Consider the following 17,474-nt stretch of genomic DNA (forward strand, 5'->3'; position numbering starts at 1 on the left):
TTTATTCAGGCGCGTTGGGTTAGCTGTAACTGGTCCTTATCGAAGGGTGTTTACGTTGACGTCACAACGTCTAAAGGGTGAGATCTTTTGTTTTTAATTAATGTAGTTTATAAACGGGTTTAATGTAACGACATTAATCTCACATTTAACAGGTAACTGTCCCTTATTAAAGTCTGAATGGTAGTAGTACGCTAACTGCACGGCATGGTTGCTTTAAATAATACAGGAAGAGCTCACAGGCTAACATTGGCAGCTAACCCCGTTTGCTTAGTTACATCTAATAATGTATATTTGCGCATGGGAGATGATAATTTAATATTTTAGGTATCTGTTGTCGGTGAAGGGGTCCGTGGCAGATTTTAACTGTGTTTTAAGATTTCTGAATGAACCCGAATGTATTGGTTGAAGCCATTTGACAACAATCAAAGTCCAATGACTCATAGCTGTAACACAGCGTTCCCGGTATAAGATCAGTGAGAAACAGAAAATATAGGCGATTAAAGCCTTTCTGGTTCCATTCTGGGAATTGTGGAAGATTGTCAATGGACACCCAACAATTTCTGTTTATATATGATTCAAATGAATTCAAATAGTATTAATAATAATTCTTTCTTATGAAACCTTAGTCTAAAAAGACTCATATTTCACAAAAATTCCCCTAAAAATTACACAAAAATTAAATTTAGAAGTGAAGATCTTGCAAACATTGCTATCTGTCATTTATTGCCTTTTATATATGTATATTGCGTTTATACGTGGTCAACAATAATGCTGAAATTGCTCATTTTCCTATTCATAATCTGTGGCCTACTTGAGGTTAAACTGGTAGATATTTAGTCCCTGAACTAAAATGAGTTTGACACCTCTGATCTATGGTTATCTAATTTCAAATTAAAGTGTATATGCATCCTCAGATAAGAAGCTACTATATTGTTTCAATACTGTGCATTATCTTGTCGACGTAACTATAGATCAATCCAATTTTGTACCTGGGGATTAGTCTAAACTTAATTAGTGCGTCTAAATAAACTTTACGAGCATCCGATAGTTTTCTTTCTTTGTGTTTTTCCCCCTGTCCAACCCATCACAGTGACACCCATTCTTTCCTACATTCTGTATAGAAATTGACATGATCGATGACATGATTTGAGGTGAACAAGAATATAAGCGAGTAGTAGGGCGCGAACAGGCAACTTTCTAGTTAAAGGCAATAATGATACCTGCTGCTCCCCCAAATGCTTTTTTAACTCTTTTTTTTCTACTGGCATCTTAACTTTTACATTTTATGTCATTGTTATTCCATTTCTTTTTTAAAAAGGTCTCTTTTAGTCCAATCTCATTCTCATGGAATAAATAGTGAGTTTTAAACAAAGTTCTAGGGTTGTATTATATTGTAATTAGACAACAGGCTTTACTGCAAAAATGAGCTTCATTTGTTCAAAGGTTTAAGTTAACAGAAAGTAAATAAGAGGGACTAGTTTCATTTAAAAGGACAATTTGTTTCATAGCCAACATAAGAAAATAATCACAATCCGTTTCAGATTAACTTCTGGAACATCAGCATCATGTTTCACGGGATATCAGTCACAGGAGGAGGAGGTACGAAGTAGAACTGTACTATAATGTTTTCAGCTTGTTCATGCATTCTTCTTTTAGCAGTAAATAACAATGTGCTTCCCTTTAATTGTGTTTCCCCCACAGCTCCAGCTAACAAGCCTGAGTTATACGAGGTAAAAGCAGCTGTTAGCTTTTATAATAGCCACACTATAAACCCCACACATTCTATTGTGTATAAACTAATGTCTGTTTCAGTAACGGTGAGACTAGTTTTTGGTTTTACATGATTGAAATTCATTAATCTTTTCTTTTCAGGAAGTAAAACTGTACAAAAATGCAAGGGAAAGAGAAAAGTAAGTGGTATAGTCACTCAATAAACTATGTATATAAACATGAATCATATCTGTTTAAAGCTGCTGGAGAAGATTTTTTTTTATCAGCTAAAGACATAGTGTAGGCATTATAGATCAACAAAACAAAGATCATTTGCCTGAAAAAAAGATTTAAAAGATTAAAATTGTTGCTCAAAGTTTACTTTCATCTCCATTGTCATTCCTTTTGACATTTTTAAAAAAGTTTTGCGCATTGCATTGTGGGATGTGGAGTGCCGTAGACAAATGGAAAGAAAGTTTGGGAAGTCACATTGGCAGAGTTTTTGGGGGCAATCACAAGTTAATCATGGTAATAATGAAGTAAAAACACTTCCATGCAATCGTCTACTGGACTCAACATCCCAGAATGCAATGCAAGACACTGTATTGTACAATGAAGATCAAAACATATTTTCGAGCAGCAATTTCAACAAAACCGATTTTTTTTTTGGGAGCAAATTATGTTTGATTTATTCATGTATGAGACCTACATTATGGATTTATCTGACTTTTTTTAATCTCCAACAGCTTAAATGTTTTTATTAAAACATTCAAAATCAATTTCCCTTTTCTGAAGGTACGACAACATGGCTGAGTTGTTTGCCGTGGTAAAGACCCTGCAGGCGTTGGAGAAGGCATACATCAAGGATTGTGTAACACCCAACGAGTATGTGAAACCTTTCTAGACTTCAAATGTCACTTTAGACAACTCTTGTCTTTAATGTCAGGAATGTGTGATTTGCAGATACACCGCATCCTGTTCCAGACTCCTTGTGCAGTATAAGGCTGCGTTCAAACAGGTGCAGGGCTCTGACGTCGGCTCTATCGATGATTTCTGCAGGAAATACAGAGTGAGTTCAGATTTTCTGATCAGTTTTATCGTCCTTTTATTAATTTGTGTTATGTGTTTCTTTTCTTTGATGTTCTGACTGAAATCTTTCACGGCATTTTGTCTCCTAGCTCGACTGTCCACTGGCAATGGAAAGGATCAAGGAGGATCGACCAATCACTATCAAGGATGACAAGGGCAACTTAAACCGCTGCATTGCAGATATAGTTTCTGTATGTAGCCTCCCCTAGTTGATCAAACATGGACTGGTTGTCAGATTAGAAATAGATTTGATTTGAAATAATATGTACATGTTGGGCTGAAATCATAAATGGTTAATGTATTTAGGTTTGAGCTCTAGACAGATTAAAGAAAGCAAAGCTGTGAAATACGCAACAATAAAACATTTAATACAGATTGTCATTGTTTCTAATGTTCTGGTACCTTCTCTGATCTTCAGCTCTTCATCACTGTGATGGACAAGCTGAGACTGGAAATCAGAGCCATGGATGAGGTATCCAAATAGACTTCAGCTATTTTTTTAAAGGCTATTTGATAGACTGATGATTTTCCCTTTGTTTCAGATTCAACCAGATTTGAGAGAGTTGATGGAAACCATGAACAGAATGAGCAACATGCCTCCAGACTCAGAGGCTAAAGACAAAGTCAGCCTATGGTGAGTTGTGCTGGGGATTCCAGGTACCAGTTTACTTCAAAATTGGATTTAAATAACACAACCTAAGCCATTTGAACTAAAATCAGAGGATTACAAAGTTCTAATGTACCTTAAAGTGAGTGTAATGAGGTGGCTGGTTGCTGGTTTCAGAAGATACTGTATTTTGTTGCCTAACTGCACAGCATTGTGCTCAGTTGCTCTCACTAACACTGTCAAATGCATATAAATGAATAAAAGTTTATTTCAAACATGTTTTACTACAACATGTATACAAATCAACAGTTGGCAAACAACAAATGTGAAAACAGAATGAAATTAGTAAAAGAAGTGAGTAGTGTGACTATTAGGGACGTCCCGATAAAACTTTTTCACTTCCGATACGATACCGATGTTGCAGCCTTGCGTATTGATTCCGATTCCAATATCGAACCGATACGATATCAGCACAAATCATACATATTTTTATTACTTATTTTGCAGTGTGGAATGTTAGAAAAGGCTTGATTATTTAAAGAAAACAGACCCATTTATTATAAACCAATAGTTTACATATGATTAATAGGAAAAAAACGAATATTGGATTAAGAAATCCCAGATTTTCCGATTTTTTTTTTTTTCTTTTTTTTTTTTCCTCCAATTCATTTTTAATTTATTTTATTCAATTGTAGAATACTGTAGATATTATGTAACCAATTGGTTAATAATAAATTGGTCAGTTTTTCTCATACCTACTGTTGCTGACTATTGTTCTCTGTTTGAGTGACATCACTTGATCAAGACTTTTCTAACATTCCACACTATAAAATAAGTAATTATTATTATTTTATTAAAGAAGAAGAAGAAACATTGATTCATGCTGATATTGGATCAATATCGGTGTCGGCCGATACGTAAGGCTACGCAAGTTGTATCGGGACATCCCGAAAAAATTAATCTTTTAGAATAAGAATATTATATGATTGAATGAAACAAATAAAAAAATAAAATAGAAGATATTGAAAAAAATGAATCCAAAAAACCAATATATATTATATCCGAGATTTTAGATGCAGTTCGATAAAATCCGATATTCATTTTCTGGCTGATATCAATATCAGATCGTGACACTCTGGTGGCCATCAACCATTAAGTGTTATCAGCTTTCAGATTGCTTAGTGTAGTTTGTAGATGGCTCACTATACTTTTATATATTATATTTGTGTTATATTTACTGGCATATTTGCATTCCTTATTTAATTAACAGACTTTTAACTGTAGTTATGTATGTTTTCTTTGTTAGTGTTTCTTCTTTTCACTTTGTAATAATTTCTTTGAGCCGCTTTGACACAGTATAATTTCCCCCTGTGATCATTAAAGTACAATCTGATTCTGATGACATCAAAGCACTCATTAAAATACTGTTTCTTTGACAATAAGCAGTGGTTGAATTGGCTTCAAATGTCTTGATTTTCTGTCTGCATCAGAAACTGATATTTTAAACCAAAAAATGTAAAGAAAAAAAAGTTTGTTTTTTGTAGAATTTCATCTTTTGTTTCTTGTGTGCCCCAGGTTGACAACCCTCAGTAGCATGTCGGCTTCAGACGAGCTGGATGACAATCAAGTGCGTCAGATGCTGTTTGATTTGGAGTCCGCCTACAACGCCTTCAACCGCTTCCTCCACTCCTCATAAAGCAATGGTTCATTACCAATCCATCTGTCTCACATGCTTTTAAGTGGGGAGAGTAAATGCACTGCCTTCCCCTTGTTCACAACACAACTTCTCTTTCACGTTTCTCCAGTTTAATGATTTTTCACCTTTTCGTTATTTCTCACTCATTCAGAATCTTGAGACGTTTTTCTACCTGAACGCGAATAATAAACCTGAAAAATTGGCTTTTTAGTTTATCCACAACCTAAATGTAAAGTAGGGTTTGACATGCTAGCGACTGAAAAACAAGTTTCCAATTAGGTTAAGTTTTAGCTTCATTTGGAAGAAAAAGAACTAGAGGCTTAAGTTTTTATCCTGTAAAGTATACATTTCTCTTCCATCCTATCCCACTTTTTTTTTTCTATTTTCTCACATGTGATGCTGTTTGATCTAAAGTGTGTGTGTGTGTGTGTGTTAAATGATATTCTTTCCAAGAAAAAGAAGTGTTTTTGCTGTTGATTATTTTCTATACTTGTTATTTTCTTCACTCTCTGTTGACTAACATTAACATTATTAATCCATCTTTTATTTTTATTGTTGGTTTGAGCGAAAAGCTAGTAAACAAAATAGAAGTATACAGGCCTCTTTATTTTGCTTACTAAGCATCTTTCAATCTAAATATGCAAATAGGGAGAACATATTTATTAAGTATATCTTTGTAAATAGTTCTGATTTCTGATGGGAAAGCATGTAACACCTTTTGGAAAAATAAACATGGAAAAACAATATTTTGTGGCATGAGTGTGGAATGAAATGAACTAATTTTATTACATTTGGTTTTGTGTAAATTGTTTGACAGTGATTTGTATGTGGCCACGGTGAAATTGCCACAGAATAAAATCAGTGTTGATGGTTGTTAATCTTGTCATTTTGGACAATTGCTGTTTAGATTAGCTTCCTGCACATGATGCAACAGCTGCTGGATAATTTCAGCTGCATTAACTGGTACACGGCTTCTTTAAATAAAGAGCTTTTTTTAAAGGATGTAAAACCAAAATAAGGATTAAGAAACAATAAATGTTTTTTAATTCATCCATCAAGACATCGACAGCACAAATAGCAATAAACATGTTATTACATGTTTATGTCAGCCTAACACCTGTCAAACTCAAGGCCCGAGGGCCAAACCCGGCCCCTCAGAGCATTCAATTCGGCCCGCAGGAGAAAATAAAAATGATGAATAAAACATGAATTATTGTGTAAATAATTCAGTTGTAGGTATCTCAAATTCAGCATCTCCACAATGTTTTAGGGGCTTGAATTCTTCCTTTGTATCCCATGAATGCAGTCATTTTTAACTGTAAATTGTGGAAATAAAAAAAATCTTGCAATTTCTCACACAGAATTCCTCTAAATTACATAAAAATCAGTAATAATATATATATATATATGTATACATTTTTTTAAGTGAATTTAACTGATATTGAAAACTAGGGCACAATAACGTTAAAGTAGATCTGTTTTCCCCACCTAAAATCTACAGCCCACTCGTGGTTAAACTGTTCCATATTTGGCCCCAGAATTCAAATGAATTTGACACCCCTGGCCTAACACAATTGTGACAAGGTCATCAATAACTTTTTTTTTTCTTTTATTACTTACTTACATTAGTATGTGTGGGAAGTAATATATGTGGGGTTTGGTTGGTCCAGAGAAGTTGGTTAATCCGAATAAAATATGCACCCAAGTGAAAAAAAAATCACTTCCTGTAACAATACTACTTGGTCTTTAAATCCTTTACCTTTAAAAATCTGGAATTTTTCCCTTTTCAAATAGTGCTACATTTGTTGGACACGTTGGAATATTTGGGACTAAAAAAATGAGTGTGATTTGAAATACGAATTGTCTATTCATACGGAAACGTATCCATAGACCCTGGGAGCTTGACTTAATAATTCTCCCTTCCGCCGCCGTGGGTTCGAATCCCGCTTTTGTCATAAATACATTTTCATTTTAACATATTTAACAGAGCCAATTCCACCTTTAAAAATACATATACGAAAGGAAAAAAAAACATTGTAGGGTTGTAAGTTTAAAAGTACATATACGAAAAATATTAACATTTTAGGGTATTTCCTGGTTTAGGATTGGGGCTAAAATAAAAAAGGGTTAACGGGGTAGCTAAAAAATAAACACGAGCTAAAAATAAAACTGACTTTAAGTCACGTGGTGCACCGATCGCGTCACCTAAAATGGCCAATGAGGGGGAGGCTATTGATGCGTTTCCGTGCGAATAGCCCCGGCCTTTCACGATAACCCTTGCATTGTGCTCACGCATAATGGTGGGTAACTATGGCAAGCCCTTTTAACATTTAATAAGTCTGGCGGACATGTAGCAATTTAGTTTTCACTAGTGGAAATTACATTTGAACATGTTCAAATGTAATTTTGACATGTTGAAATGTTAATTCAAGATATCTGTAAAGCCATTTTCACACGTAACAAATATATTTCAACATGTCAAAATGTCATTTCGACATGTAGAAACTGAATTACAGATATCTGCAATTCAATTGTTACATGTAAAAATGTAATTGCAGATATCAAGAATTCAATTTCGACTTGTTGTAATTCAATTGCAGATATCATGAATTAGAATTGCCACATGTCAAAATTGAATTGCAGATATCTACAATTGAATTTCAGATATCTTATTAAATGTTAAAAGGGCTTGCCATAGGGTAACCGCTGTAATCTGTAGACAGTGTCTGAACGTGGTATACGTCACCTATTGCGTCATCCCGACATCAGGAACAGCCGGAAGTGTTTTTGTGCCGCGTCTCCTTTAAGAAGCAGGCGGTCAAGTTTTTGTTACCATAGCGACCGTTAACCACAAACACTAAACGAGAGAGAGAGAGAGAGAGAGAGAGAGAGAGTAGACCTTGACAAAAAACAGAGAGAAGAGCCTGTGATGTATCCAAACACCAGCTGAGGTTAACAAGGTTAACTCAGGGTTAACTCAGGGTTAATTCAGGGTTAACTTAGGGTTACCAGGTAAGATAAAAATGCTCATATTTACTTTGTCCGAATGTTCACTTCCGAGTCTCTTACATACGATTCATTCACTGCGTGTTTGAACTGCTGCTCTGTGTTTCAGCGATAACGAGCACAATGGTGAGATTTTGTCTGTGAGGAGAGGAAAACAAACGCACATCGAAATGAGCGCAAAGTATGAATCTGCAAACGTGTCTGAGTTAGAGGAGCACATTTCTCTCAAGTATGTGATCAAGAAGAGACTCGGAAAAGGGGTGAGTGACTGCTTTCTCTGTTGCAACTGGCTTTTAACAATGTGTCGTGACCGAAACGCATTTTTTACAAAACCTAATGAATCAAGAGGGAGTTATTTCTGTTGTTGCAAAAGGCAGAGAAAACAATAGAGTCAGAATCACTTTAATAATCGAATTGCTTTTGTTACATTGGGTCCAGGTAAGACATTATATCAAAGGGGAAAAGAAACACTAGATAAGTTGTACACACTTGATTAAAAGTCAACATAGAGACCAAAGACAATGATTATATTAACATATGAAGAATAAGAATGAAATATACGTGCAAGTACGCATGGAAATTCACTTTGTTGATGGCATTTAACTCAAAAATGGCATGTAAATAACAAAAAATACTAATATTATAAGTATTCAGGACCAAAGATGTGTTACTGATCTATTAATAATATCAATGAAAAAAGATTCGGTTTATGAAGACTCAACTTCTTCACATTTGATTCTCTATTGTGGGTATAAAGAGACTTTTAATTTAATTCTATATTTATTTTTTAAAAAGGTAAACGTAAAATCAAAATGCAGTCAATATGTTTTCATTAGTGTGGCATTTTCCTACATCATAAAATATTTACATTAAGTATGTCCTTAACTCCCTTACAGCCTTATATAAATGATTCAATGGCAACAGTAACACGACATTTGTGCATTTCTACCTTTTCCTTGTTAGTCTAATGATCCTGAGCAGGGAGCTACGATACAATATGTTCAAACCGCTTTTGGCTCTTTAAAAAGATTCCTTAAATTCTTGAGGTTTAAGGTTCTCGGTGTTGTTGTTCACAAAGGGTTTACTTCTTCCAAGCTCTTTATGCTCTGCGTGCTTTCCACAGGCATAAACACAACCTGTTATTTTCCTTTTCCACGTTCGGTCCGCAGAGATTCACAAATGGCTGCCTGCTGATCTAGATAGACCAGCTGCGTTTTCCTCACTGAGCTCTCCATAGGACGCCAGGGCTTTGTGTTTCATTGCTGTTCAACCTGTTAGCAGACTTGGGATGACCTCAGTTGACACCTGTTTATATGTTAATGCCATTTACTTACACAATCAAGTACACAAAGATTAAGTTGAATCTAATGATGGGCTCTGACCTTTTTCTTTTTTTTTTTTTAAATAAGGTATCCCTCTCAGCTCTTTGCAAACATCTGTTTTTCCCAGTAACTATACCAAAACATTCAACAGCTACTGGTTTTAAGAGCATTTGACTTGTTTTAGGCGTATGGCATCGTCTGGAAAGCTGTTGACAGACAGACAGGTGAGATTGTGGCTGTGAAGAAGATCTTTGATGCCTTCAGAAACAGGACAGATGCTCAGGTATGTACGCTACTGTGTGAAGTGAGCTATTCTCGTCATTATGTCTTCATCACAATCATGTTCATCGCTTATTCTGCTCATACCGAAGCACATCCAGCTCATGTATTTGTTCTTTTTTACGATTGAAAATGAAGAATTCTTCTTTTTTTGTGTGCCTATTTTATGTTTGTGGTAATCTTCTAAACAGATACTGTTTTGATTTTGGATTGAAGGTCTATCTTTTACTGTTTTAGTTCATGGTGACATCAGCTGATCCAACCACTTTGCATACAATTCCTGTCTGAAGGGAAAACTAGGCTAAAGATTAAACCAGCGGCCTGTGTGTGTGCTCGCATTACATCTGCTTGTTTTTTTTTTAGTTCAATTTCTGCACGTAACGTTTCTTTTTTCTTCTTTTTCCAGAGGACATTCAGAGAAATTATGTTTCTTCAGGTAACCATGTTTTTTCTTAATGTTTTTAAAGTTAAATCCTATGCAGAGCATTTTGTCCTGAATCCAAAAAACTACTGAAACACTGAAGGAAATGTGAGCGCAAAAAGTCACATAACAAATGTTCCAAACAACTGTAACAGATATGATAAGGCTTTAGCTCACCAGAACGCACTACAATGGGTTTTTTTCACGATTGGTTGGAAGCTGGATCAGAACATGATAGCCTCCAGTTATCTGTTTTCATCTCTCTGTGAAACACAACATTTTTGAAGACTCGTGGTGTCCTTTATGTAACTACGATTGAATCTCTCCCTGTTGTTTGCACAACTTTTACACTCAACGATTTAAAAGGTTAAGCAAGATTTAACAGGAGTATAGTGTATTTTATTTCCCATGTCGTCTGTGTCACCGATACCTTTATTGTGCAGGAGTTTGGAGATCATCCCAACATTGTCAAACTTCTGAATGTCATCAGAGCACAGAATGATAAAGATATATACCTTATCTTTGAATATATGGGTGAGTCTTGGATACATATACATATACATATATATATATATATATATATATACGTTAAAAATGCTTTAAAAACTCCTATTCGGTCCTTACAGATGTCCTAGATTGAGCAAGTGTCCAAATATTTCACTGACGCATAAAGAAATAAGTGTTAAAGTTGTTTCTAAAACTGGAGTCACATGTGGATGTTTCTGCCAGGATATTATACAGTACTTCTCTGTGTGTTGTACCAGATACTGATCTGCATGCAGTGATTAAAAAAGGCACTCTACTGAAGGACATTCACAAGCGATATGTGATGTATCAGCTCCTCAAAGCCGTCAAATATCTCCACTCAGGGAACGTCATCCACAGGGACCATAAGGTGCACTTTTACAACTTATCGTCTGTGGTTTGCTTTCATCTCTGTGAAGACTTTGATTCCAATAAAAGTTAGACTATAACGGACAATACTTTGACAGTGATTTCTTAGCATAACCTGTTAATCAACGGACCAGCTTCATGTGAACAGATGTTCTATATCATATATAGTCTGTTTGTGTTTGCAGACGCAAGATTAGGAAGAGAAAAACTTAACTTGTTTTTAAAAATAATTGGAAAGTTTCCACAACTCAGTATTAATGGCTACTGGCCAAATAGTTTCCCAAGTAGCTACAATATACAGCATCTTATTTTGTAAAAACAAAGCAGGCATTATCTTTAAAATTTTAAATATTTCCAACATTATTGTGCCCTTGTTTTAATAATAATAATAATAATAATAATAATGCATTAGATTATTATAGTGCCTTTTTTGGTCACTCACAGCGCTTTACATGGCATTATTCTGTCACTCCACACTTACTTTCAAGTATTAATAATATATACAGTATGTAAGGCAGTGACAAGGTCCAAGCAGAAAATGACAGTTATCAGTCCCTGCAGGATCCTTACTTTAAAATTCCTTGATTTTATCTCCAATTTTTGTGTAATTGTAAAGAATTTGTTGGATTGTTTGTGAGAAATTGCTGGATTTAAAAAAAGTAAGGTTATTTTAACATATCGGGATTTCAAATGACTGCAGTCATGTGATGTAGGTATGGAAACACTGCGAGCCCCTGCCAAAATTATGGGCTTTCATTGACGTTGTGACTGAAATATCTACAACTGGATTATTTGGTAATTTACACAATAAATATTGCTTCCTTCTACGGGCCAAATTGGCTGGATTTGGCCCCCGTGCCTTAAGTTTGACACCTGTGCTTTACACCAAATAATCTATAGCACAAAGAGTTTCTAACTTATTTCATCTTTGTGTCAGATGACTGTCAGAAAATTCAAAACTCAAATGAAATTTGTTTGTGTGGCCCTGTGGAATGTTTCTTTTGCCTTTGTTTCCCACAGCCTTCCAATGTGCTGTTGGACGCCGACTGTGTAGTCAAGCTGTGTGACTTTGGTTTGGCGAGATCACTCAACCAGATCCAGGAGGACAGTCAGAATCCACCACTCACTGAGTACGTCGCCACACGCTGGTATCGAGCTCCTGAGATCCTGCTGGGATCCACAAGGTATCGGCCTTAATATGCGTTTTTAACACCGGGGCCACTCCAAAAATAAAGAAAGAAGCAAATTAAACATTGAAAATGAGTTATTGTGGCATTTCTATCTGATAGAAAACAAGCATTTGACAGTCGTACATGTTATTTAAAGGTACACTAAAGGTGTAGACATGTGGAGCCTGGGTTGTATCCTGGGAGAGATGCTGCTAGGAAAAGCTGTGTTTCCAGGGACATCCACCATTAACCAAGTAGAAAAGATTATGAGTGCAATACCTCACCCCAGTCCAGAAGGTAAGAAATTCTTATTATTATTTAATGTAAACATTGTATTATACTTTAGATAATTGAATTTTCCTTTTTCAGATATTCTTGCAATCAAGTCTGAGTATGGATCCGCTGTTGTTCAGAGAATGCTGCTCAAGTAAGATGACGTACAGTATTGGAAGGTCTAAAATACTTAATAAATATGTTTACATGTTACAGGGGGCCAAATTTCAATTCATGCAGTTGTCAGAAAATAAGATCCCTGTGAAAATGTGTTTTGTAAGATTATACAAACAACAGACAAAGCAGGTTAATAGTGTGTGTGCCCTTTTAGAATTGTTTTGTTCTTTTATGTAATTTCTTAAAAATAAGATTTTTTTCCTGACAGTGTCCACTCTGTTTTAATCCACCCACCTCAGACCACAGGTGCCTTTGGAGGACCTTCTCCAACCATCTGTGCCCCCTGATGCCCTGGATCTTTTGAAGGGTTTGTTGGTCTTTAATCCAGACAAGCGACTGACCGCAGAACAAGCTCTGCAACACCCATATGTAGCCAGGTAAAGGAGCAGTGTTTCAGACTCATCAGTAGACGTAATCAGGATTTTTATTTTCTCTACAAAAAACTGTAAAAACCATAACGATCACTCTTTTGTTTTGTCGAACTACTGTGATGAATCATTTGTTCATAAAAAAATTCTTTAAAGTGAATTCATGTGTTTCATAGCTGTGTTTTCTGCTTTTCTATAGGTTTCACAATCCAGCCAAAGAGCCAGCGATTGACTTTGATGTAGTGCTGCCAGTAGACGACGACGTGCAATTGTCAGTGGTTCAATACCGCAACAAGCTATATAAGGTACAAGATGAGTAACACGTTGTTAAATAATATCCCCCATCAAGAAATCTACTAGAATCATATACAAATTATTTTATATTCTTACGCGTAGATCTTATTAAAGTGCTCAAACTTTTCCTCTCCTCCAGATGATTGTTGAAAGAAGAACCAAGCAGGGAATGCTCTGGCGAGTTCCTCCAAAGGATAGAGGCGGTGGCAGCAACAGAGAAAACCCCCCGTGTGATAAAAAGGAACCTGAGCCGAGAGACGGGGACCACGTCAGAAAACCTCCGCTTGAAAACACTGGCCAGACGAACGGGGAACTTTCACATGCAGTCGTCAACAAACCGGGGGCCACTAATGTAGTTACACAACCTGCTGTGGAGAACACTGGCCTGATATCAAGCCCTGGTCTAGGAAAACTCTCATATAACCCCATCACACATGCCCCAAGTAAGAAAAAGTCATCTGTTCAATACAGAACAGTCTGATGTTGTGTAGATCAATGTAATCAGCGAGTGGAGTAGTTGTTTTGTCAAATGTTGATACAAAACCTTAACATTTGTAGAACTACAAAATAGAACAGTTGGATATTCACATACAAGCTCTTTTTTTCTTCATGCAGGTGGTTTCGTTCGAAATCCTGTTGGTCCTCATTACAACAACTTAGCAGCAGCCAGTAGGAATGCAGTGGGACACACCAGCGATGAAAGTGTCACTTTATCACCAACAGAGGGTGCTGATAGAAACTCTGTGAGTTCACAACCTCACTGACGACACACTTTACTTTCATGAAATCACAATTTTTTGCTACTTTTCCACCTCTCTTCTTAGACAATGGATCAGATTCTTCAGCGTGGTCGCTCAACCCCTGCAGCCCACAATCACTTTTTCTCTTTAACCCTCAACCAAACACAAAACAACCCACTTGTACGAAAGGATGAGGCTTCTTTGTCTGCTGGGCTAACAGTCACATCTGCAAGCCTGGTCAGTCAGATGTATTTTTAGCGGAGATTGTTGTAATTACCTCCACCAAGGAAGAAATATTTTCACTGGTGGTTATTCTCTACTTTTAAAAAACAAAAACAGTTTTCAGAAGTATGTTGTTCAGTTTGTTTGCGTGTGTGTGTTTGTTTGTTTGTCTGTTTGTGTACATGATAACTTGAAAGGTTATGAATGGATTTTGATGAGATTTTCAGGAAATGTTGATTATGGGTCAAGGAACAGCTGGTTAAATGTTGGTGATGTTCTGGCTACCAAAAGAAAATGTATAGACATATATCCATTTTCCCATCCACACTGTGGAACTCCTGTTTAACATTGTTTTAGAGCACTGATGATGTCATCAGTGTACGATTGTGTACAAACACACACACAAACAGACTGACCAACATACTTCCGAAGACCGTTTTTGTTTTGGGACTGTGTCTCCATGGAGACGTACGGATCCGATTGGCCATTTTTGAAAGTCTGCACTAAATGAGCATAGGTTTATTTGTTTGTTTGTTTGTTAGTAGGATGACTTCATAACTCTTTATTGGATTTTAACTCACTTTTAACCAAATATATCTTACGCCATGGAAGATTCCATTAAATTTTGGAGGGGATCTGGATAAATACTCTGTCATCACAGGCAAAATTATTTTTGAAAATGATATTCCGGTTTGTAATGGCGCTGTCTGAGTGCTTTTGTTTTGGTATTTTTATATTCTTGGAGTCTGAGGCAGAGCAGCTTTAAAAAAAGAAGTTTGTAGTTATAGCAAAGTTCATTGTATCAAGTCTCCAATGCATTGCAACAACTTGTATCCTCTTTTTCATACAGAATCAGCGGTCAGCAGCTCAGGGTCGTGAGGCTCGGTCCGCGCCACGTTTTAGCAAGAAAGTGTTCCAGAGTAACTGCAATGTCTCAGCTACAGGCGACCCCCGAGCCAAACTAGGCAGCTACTCCCAGGCCTATGGGACCATTAACAAGACTGGACTGGACAATCTGCTTCTTGGTCGCCCTTATAAACCGTGATATATCACGGTTTATAAGGATATAAACCGTGATATATATCCTTTTTTTAGACTAATGTTGCCTTTAGCTTTGCCTTTAACACACTGTGAAGAAGTGTTAGATCTATGACAAGCAGTGAAAAATCTTTTAAAGAGAAAGATTACGGCATCATGTAGCAAGTAAAATCATTGCTAGCTTTAATAAAAAGAAGGAAAAAAAAATCAACATTGTGTCCTCAAAACATGCAAATATTGTGATTATATGCAATAAAAAATATTTTATGTGAATATGACTACAGGAATTTTAGGCTTTGCCATGTAACCAAAATCTTAGCAATATTTAATTATTTGTCCTGCAATAAATATCAGTAACAAAGTGAAAATCAGAGTTTGACTTTCTATAAGTACAATATTTAACAGCGCTATATGTACATGACTTTCTTTGAGTTTTCTTTTAACAATTTAACCTTTTTATGCAGTTACACATGTTTTCACTGTGTTTTTGCAACAGTTCCAATACAGTAGTAATGTGTTTATAATCAGGTGTGCAAAGCAGGATGACTGGACAGAAGACAAGGAGGACTGTTACAGTGTAGAAGGTTTTCATTGAAGGCTGCATGTGATCTTCATCTGAAGTGAAAGAATAGTTGGTTTTGGAATATGAAATTGGTAAATGTCCTGTAATCACGCGCCTCTCAAATACTGAGTATTTTAGAACTGATTTAGTCACAAGAACCTAAACCTTATGATTTGTGTTTAATATTTACATTTTAACAAAAATATTAATTTATGATAGGAATCATTATAGTAGGTTAAAGTACCATGTTAATCAGGTTAAATAATTTTAAACAGCTGATATTACCCATGTGACTCTCTTTGTCACAGGTTTTTACTTATTTCACCAAGAAAAGCTCTTCTTATTTACAACTGAAGGATGTTATTCTACAATATTACATCATAAAATAAGGAATTCTATCTCCATTTTGATTTGGGCCTACTAAAATCATAAAAGTATTCAAAATACGGCCATGGATGCTTAGGCCGAAGATCTCCATCCTTCTTAAAACCAGTCTCTGACAACGATGACGACAACAACAACAAATTTCGTTTAGTAAAAAGTACTATATTTGTCTTTTAAATGTAGTATATTGAAAGGAAGAAGTATCCCCACAAAATGATACCTAAGTAAAGCACAGAATAGATACTCTAAAATACTGTTTAACTACAGTAGTTTAGTTTGTTAGTGTCACCACTGAGAATAGCTAACTCTATACATCTGTCAGGATTGGGGTCAATTATAATTATAATTGTGTAATTGATAATTAATTTCAATTATGGTGTAATTATAATTGTAATTTTTAAGATCTATTGCTGTCGTAATCGTAATTCAATTGTAAAATAGTTTAGATAATGGACTTTGTAATTGTCATGACAATTCTGTAAAAATTGTCAACTATAATTTAACACAAAACTGGGGAACCATGTTACAGTTCTATGTACAGTTCTACACATATGTAGTTAACCATTATCAAAATATGTTTCATATCAAGCTTTCTCACATTTTACCATTTAAAAATAGATAGAAAAAAAATTAGATGATAGATTTGTTGTTAGTGTATTTTCAGCTCATTTGGGGCCGTTATCATAAGAGATGGCAACATAAGAGTAAAGTTAACTTTTATGAGGTTATTATTAAAGGCTCAGTAATTGTGATTATTGTAATTAAACATTAGTAACTGGAATCTAATTGTAATTGACTTTCTCAGGATGAAAAATAATTATAATTTACTTGTAATAGGAAAAATGCTGGTCATTGTAATCATCATCATTATTATTATTATTATTATTATTAATAATAATAATAATACATTTTATTTACAGGCACCTTTAAAAAAAAAAAACCAAGGACACTTTATACAAGCAGAGTTAAACATAACAACGAAAAAAACATAGAATTAACAAAGCAGCAAATATAAAACACATACATTAGAGACTTAAAAACACTTTTACATAAAAAGTAATTTAAAAATAACTGAATTGTAATTGAAAACGTAATTGTAACTGAAAAATGTAATTGATCCCAACCCTGACATTTTTAGTGTCTGTAGGATTATGGAGGGTAATGCTTTTATTATGTGTAATATATATAATAAATAATAAAAATGCTGTTCGGTCAGCTGTGAT

The 17,474-nt window shown here is 35.3% G+C and overlaps 2 protein-coding genes across 3 annotated transcripts; both read left to right on the forward strand.

Annotated features, from left to right (window-relative positions):
• The first annotated feature begins 4 nt into the window (after nucleotides 1-4).
• vps28 (VPS28 subunit of ESCRT-I) lies at nucleotides 5-5,975 on the forward strand. 2 transcript variants are annotated; one of them, XM_028460597.1, is made up of 10 exons: nucleotides 5-77; nucleotides 1,542-1,599; nucleotides 1,702-1,730; nucleotides 1,873-1,910; nucleotides 2,506-2,595; nucleotides 2,674-2,779; nucleotides 2,889-2,990; nucleotides 3,218-3,271; nucleotides 3,342-3,433; nucleotides 4,982-5,975. In XM_028460597.1, the coding sequence occupies exons 2-10, from the start codon at nucleotides 1,566-1,568 to the stop codon at nucleotides 5,100-5,102; spliced, it is 666 nt and encodes a 221-aa protein (XP_028316398.1). In that variant the 5' UTR covers nucleotides 5-77; nucleotides 1,542-1,565; the 3' UTR covers nucleotides 5,103-5,975. The 2 variants fall into 2 exon arrangements, with proteins under 2 accessions (XP_028316398.1, XP_028316399.1); XM_028460598.1 differs by having other exon boundaries at nucleotides 54-152; nucleotides 4,982-5,119.
• Nucleotides 5,976-7,540: 1,565 nt separating this feature from the next.
• On the forward strand, nucleotides 7,541-15,673 carry mapk15 (mitogen-activated protein kinase 15). Its single transcript, XM_028460594.1, has 15 exons — nucleotides 7,541-8,114; nucleotides 8,218-8,368; nucleotides 9,615-9,713; nucleotides 10,116-10,145; nucleotides 10,574-10,664; nucleotides 10,895-11,025; nucleotides 12,045-12,208; nucleotides 12,351-12,490; nucleotides 12,563-12,620; nucleotides 12,883-13,020; nucleotides 13,211-13,316; nucleotides 13,445-13,748; nucleotides 13,921-14,048; nucleotides 14,130-14,282; nucleotides 15,118-15,673. The coding sequence occupies exons 2-15, from the start codon at nucleotides 8,279-8,281 to the stop codon at nucleotides 15,310-15,312; spliced, it is 1,827 nt and encodes a 608-aa protein (XP_028316395.1). The 5' UTR covers nucleotides 7,541-8,114; nucleotides 8,218-8,278; the 3' UTR covers nucleotides 15,313-15,673.
• Nucleotides 15,674-17,474: the final 1,801 nt, after the last annotated feature.

The sequence above is a fragment of the Gouania willdenowi genome, chromosome 11, assembly GCF_900634775.1.
Source record: "Gouania willdenowi chromosome 11, fGouWil2.1, whole genome shotgun sequence".
Taxonomy (NCBI): domain Eukaryota; kingdom Metazoa; phylum Chordata; class Actinopteri; order Blenniiformes; family Gobiesocidae; genus Gouania; species Gouania willdenowi.

Excerpts from the sequence above, each read along its gene's own strand:
- mapk15 (XM_028460594.1), top strand. The coding sequence starts at position 8,279 with ATGAGCGCAAAGTATGAATCTGCAAACGTGTCTGAGTTAGAGGAGCAC. Across the intron at positions 9,714-10,115 it reads GAAACAGGACAGATGCTCAG|AGGACATTCAGAGAAATTAT; the intron begins GTATGTACGCTA and ends TTCTTTTTCCAG. Across the intron at positions 12,209-12,350 it reads ATCCTGCTGGGATCCACAAG|GTACACTAAAGGTGTAGACA; the intron begins GTATCGGCCTTA and ends TGTTATTTAAAG.
- vps28 (XM_028460597.1), top strand. The coding sequence starts at position 1,566 with ATGTTTCACGGGATATCAGTCACAGGAGGAGGAG. Across the intron at positions 2,991-3,217 it reads GCATTGCAGATATAGTTTCT|CTCTTCATCACTGTGATGGA; the intron begins GTATGTAGCCTC and ends TCTGATCTTCAG. Across the intron at positions 3,434-4,981 it reads AAAGACAAAGTCAGCCTATG|GTTGACAACCCTCAGTAGCA; the intron begins GTGAGTTGTGCT and ends TGTGTGCCCCAG.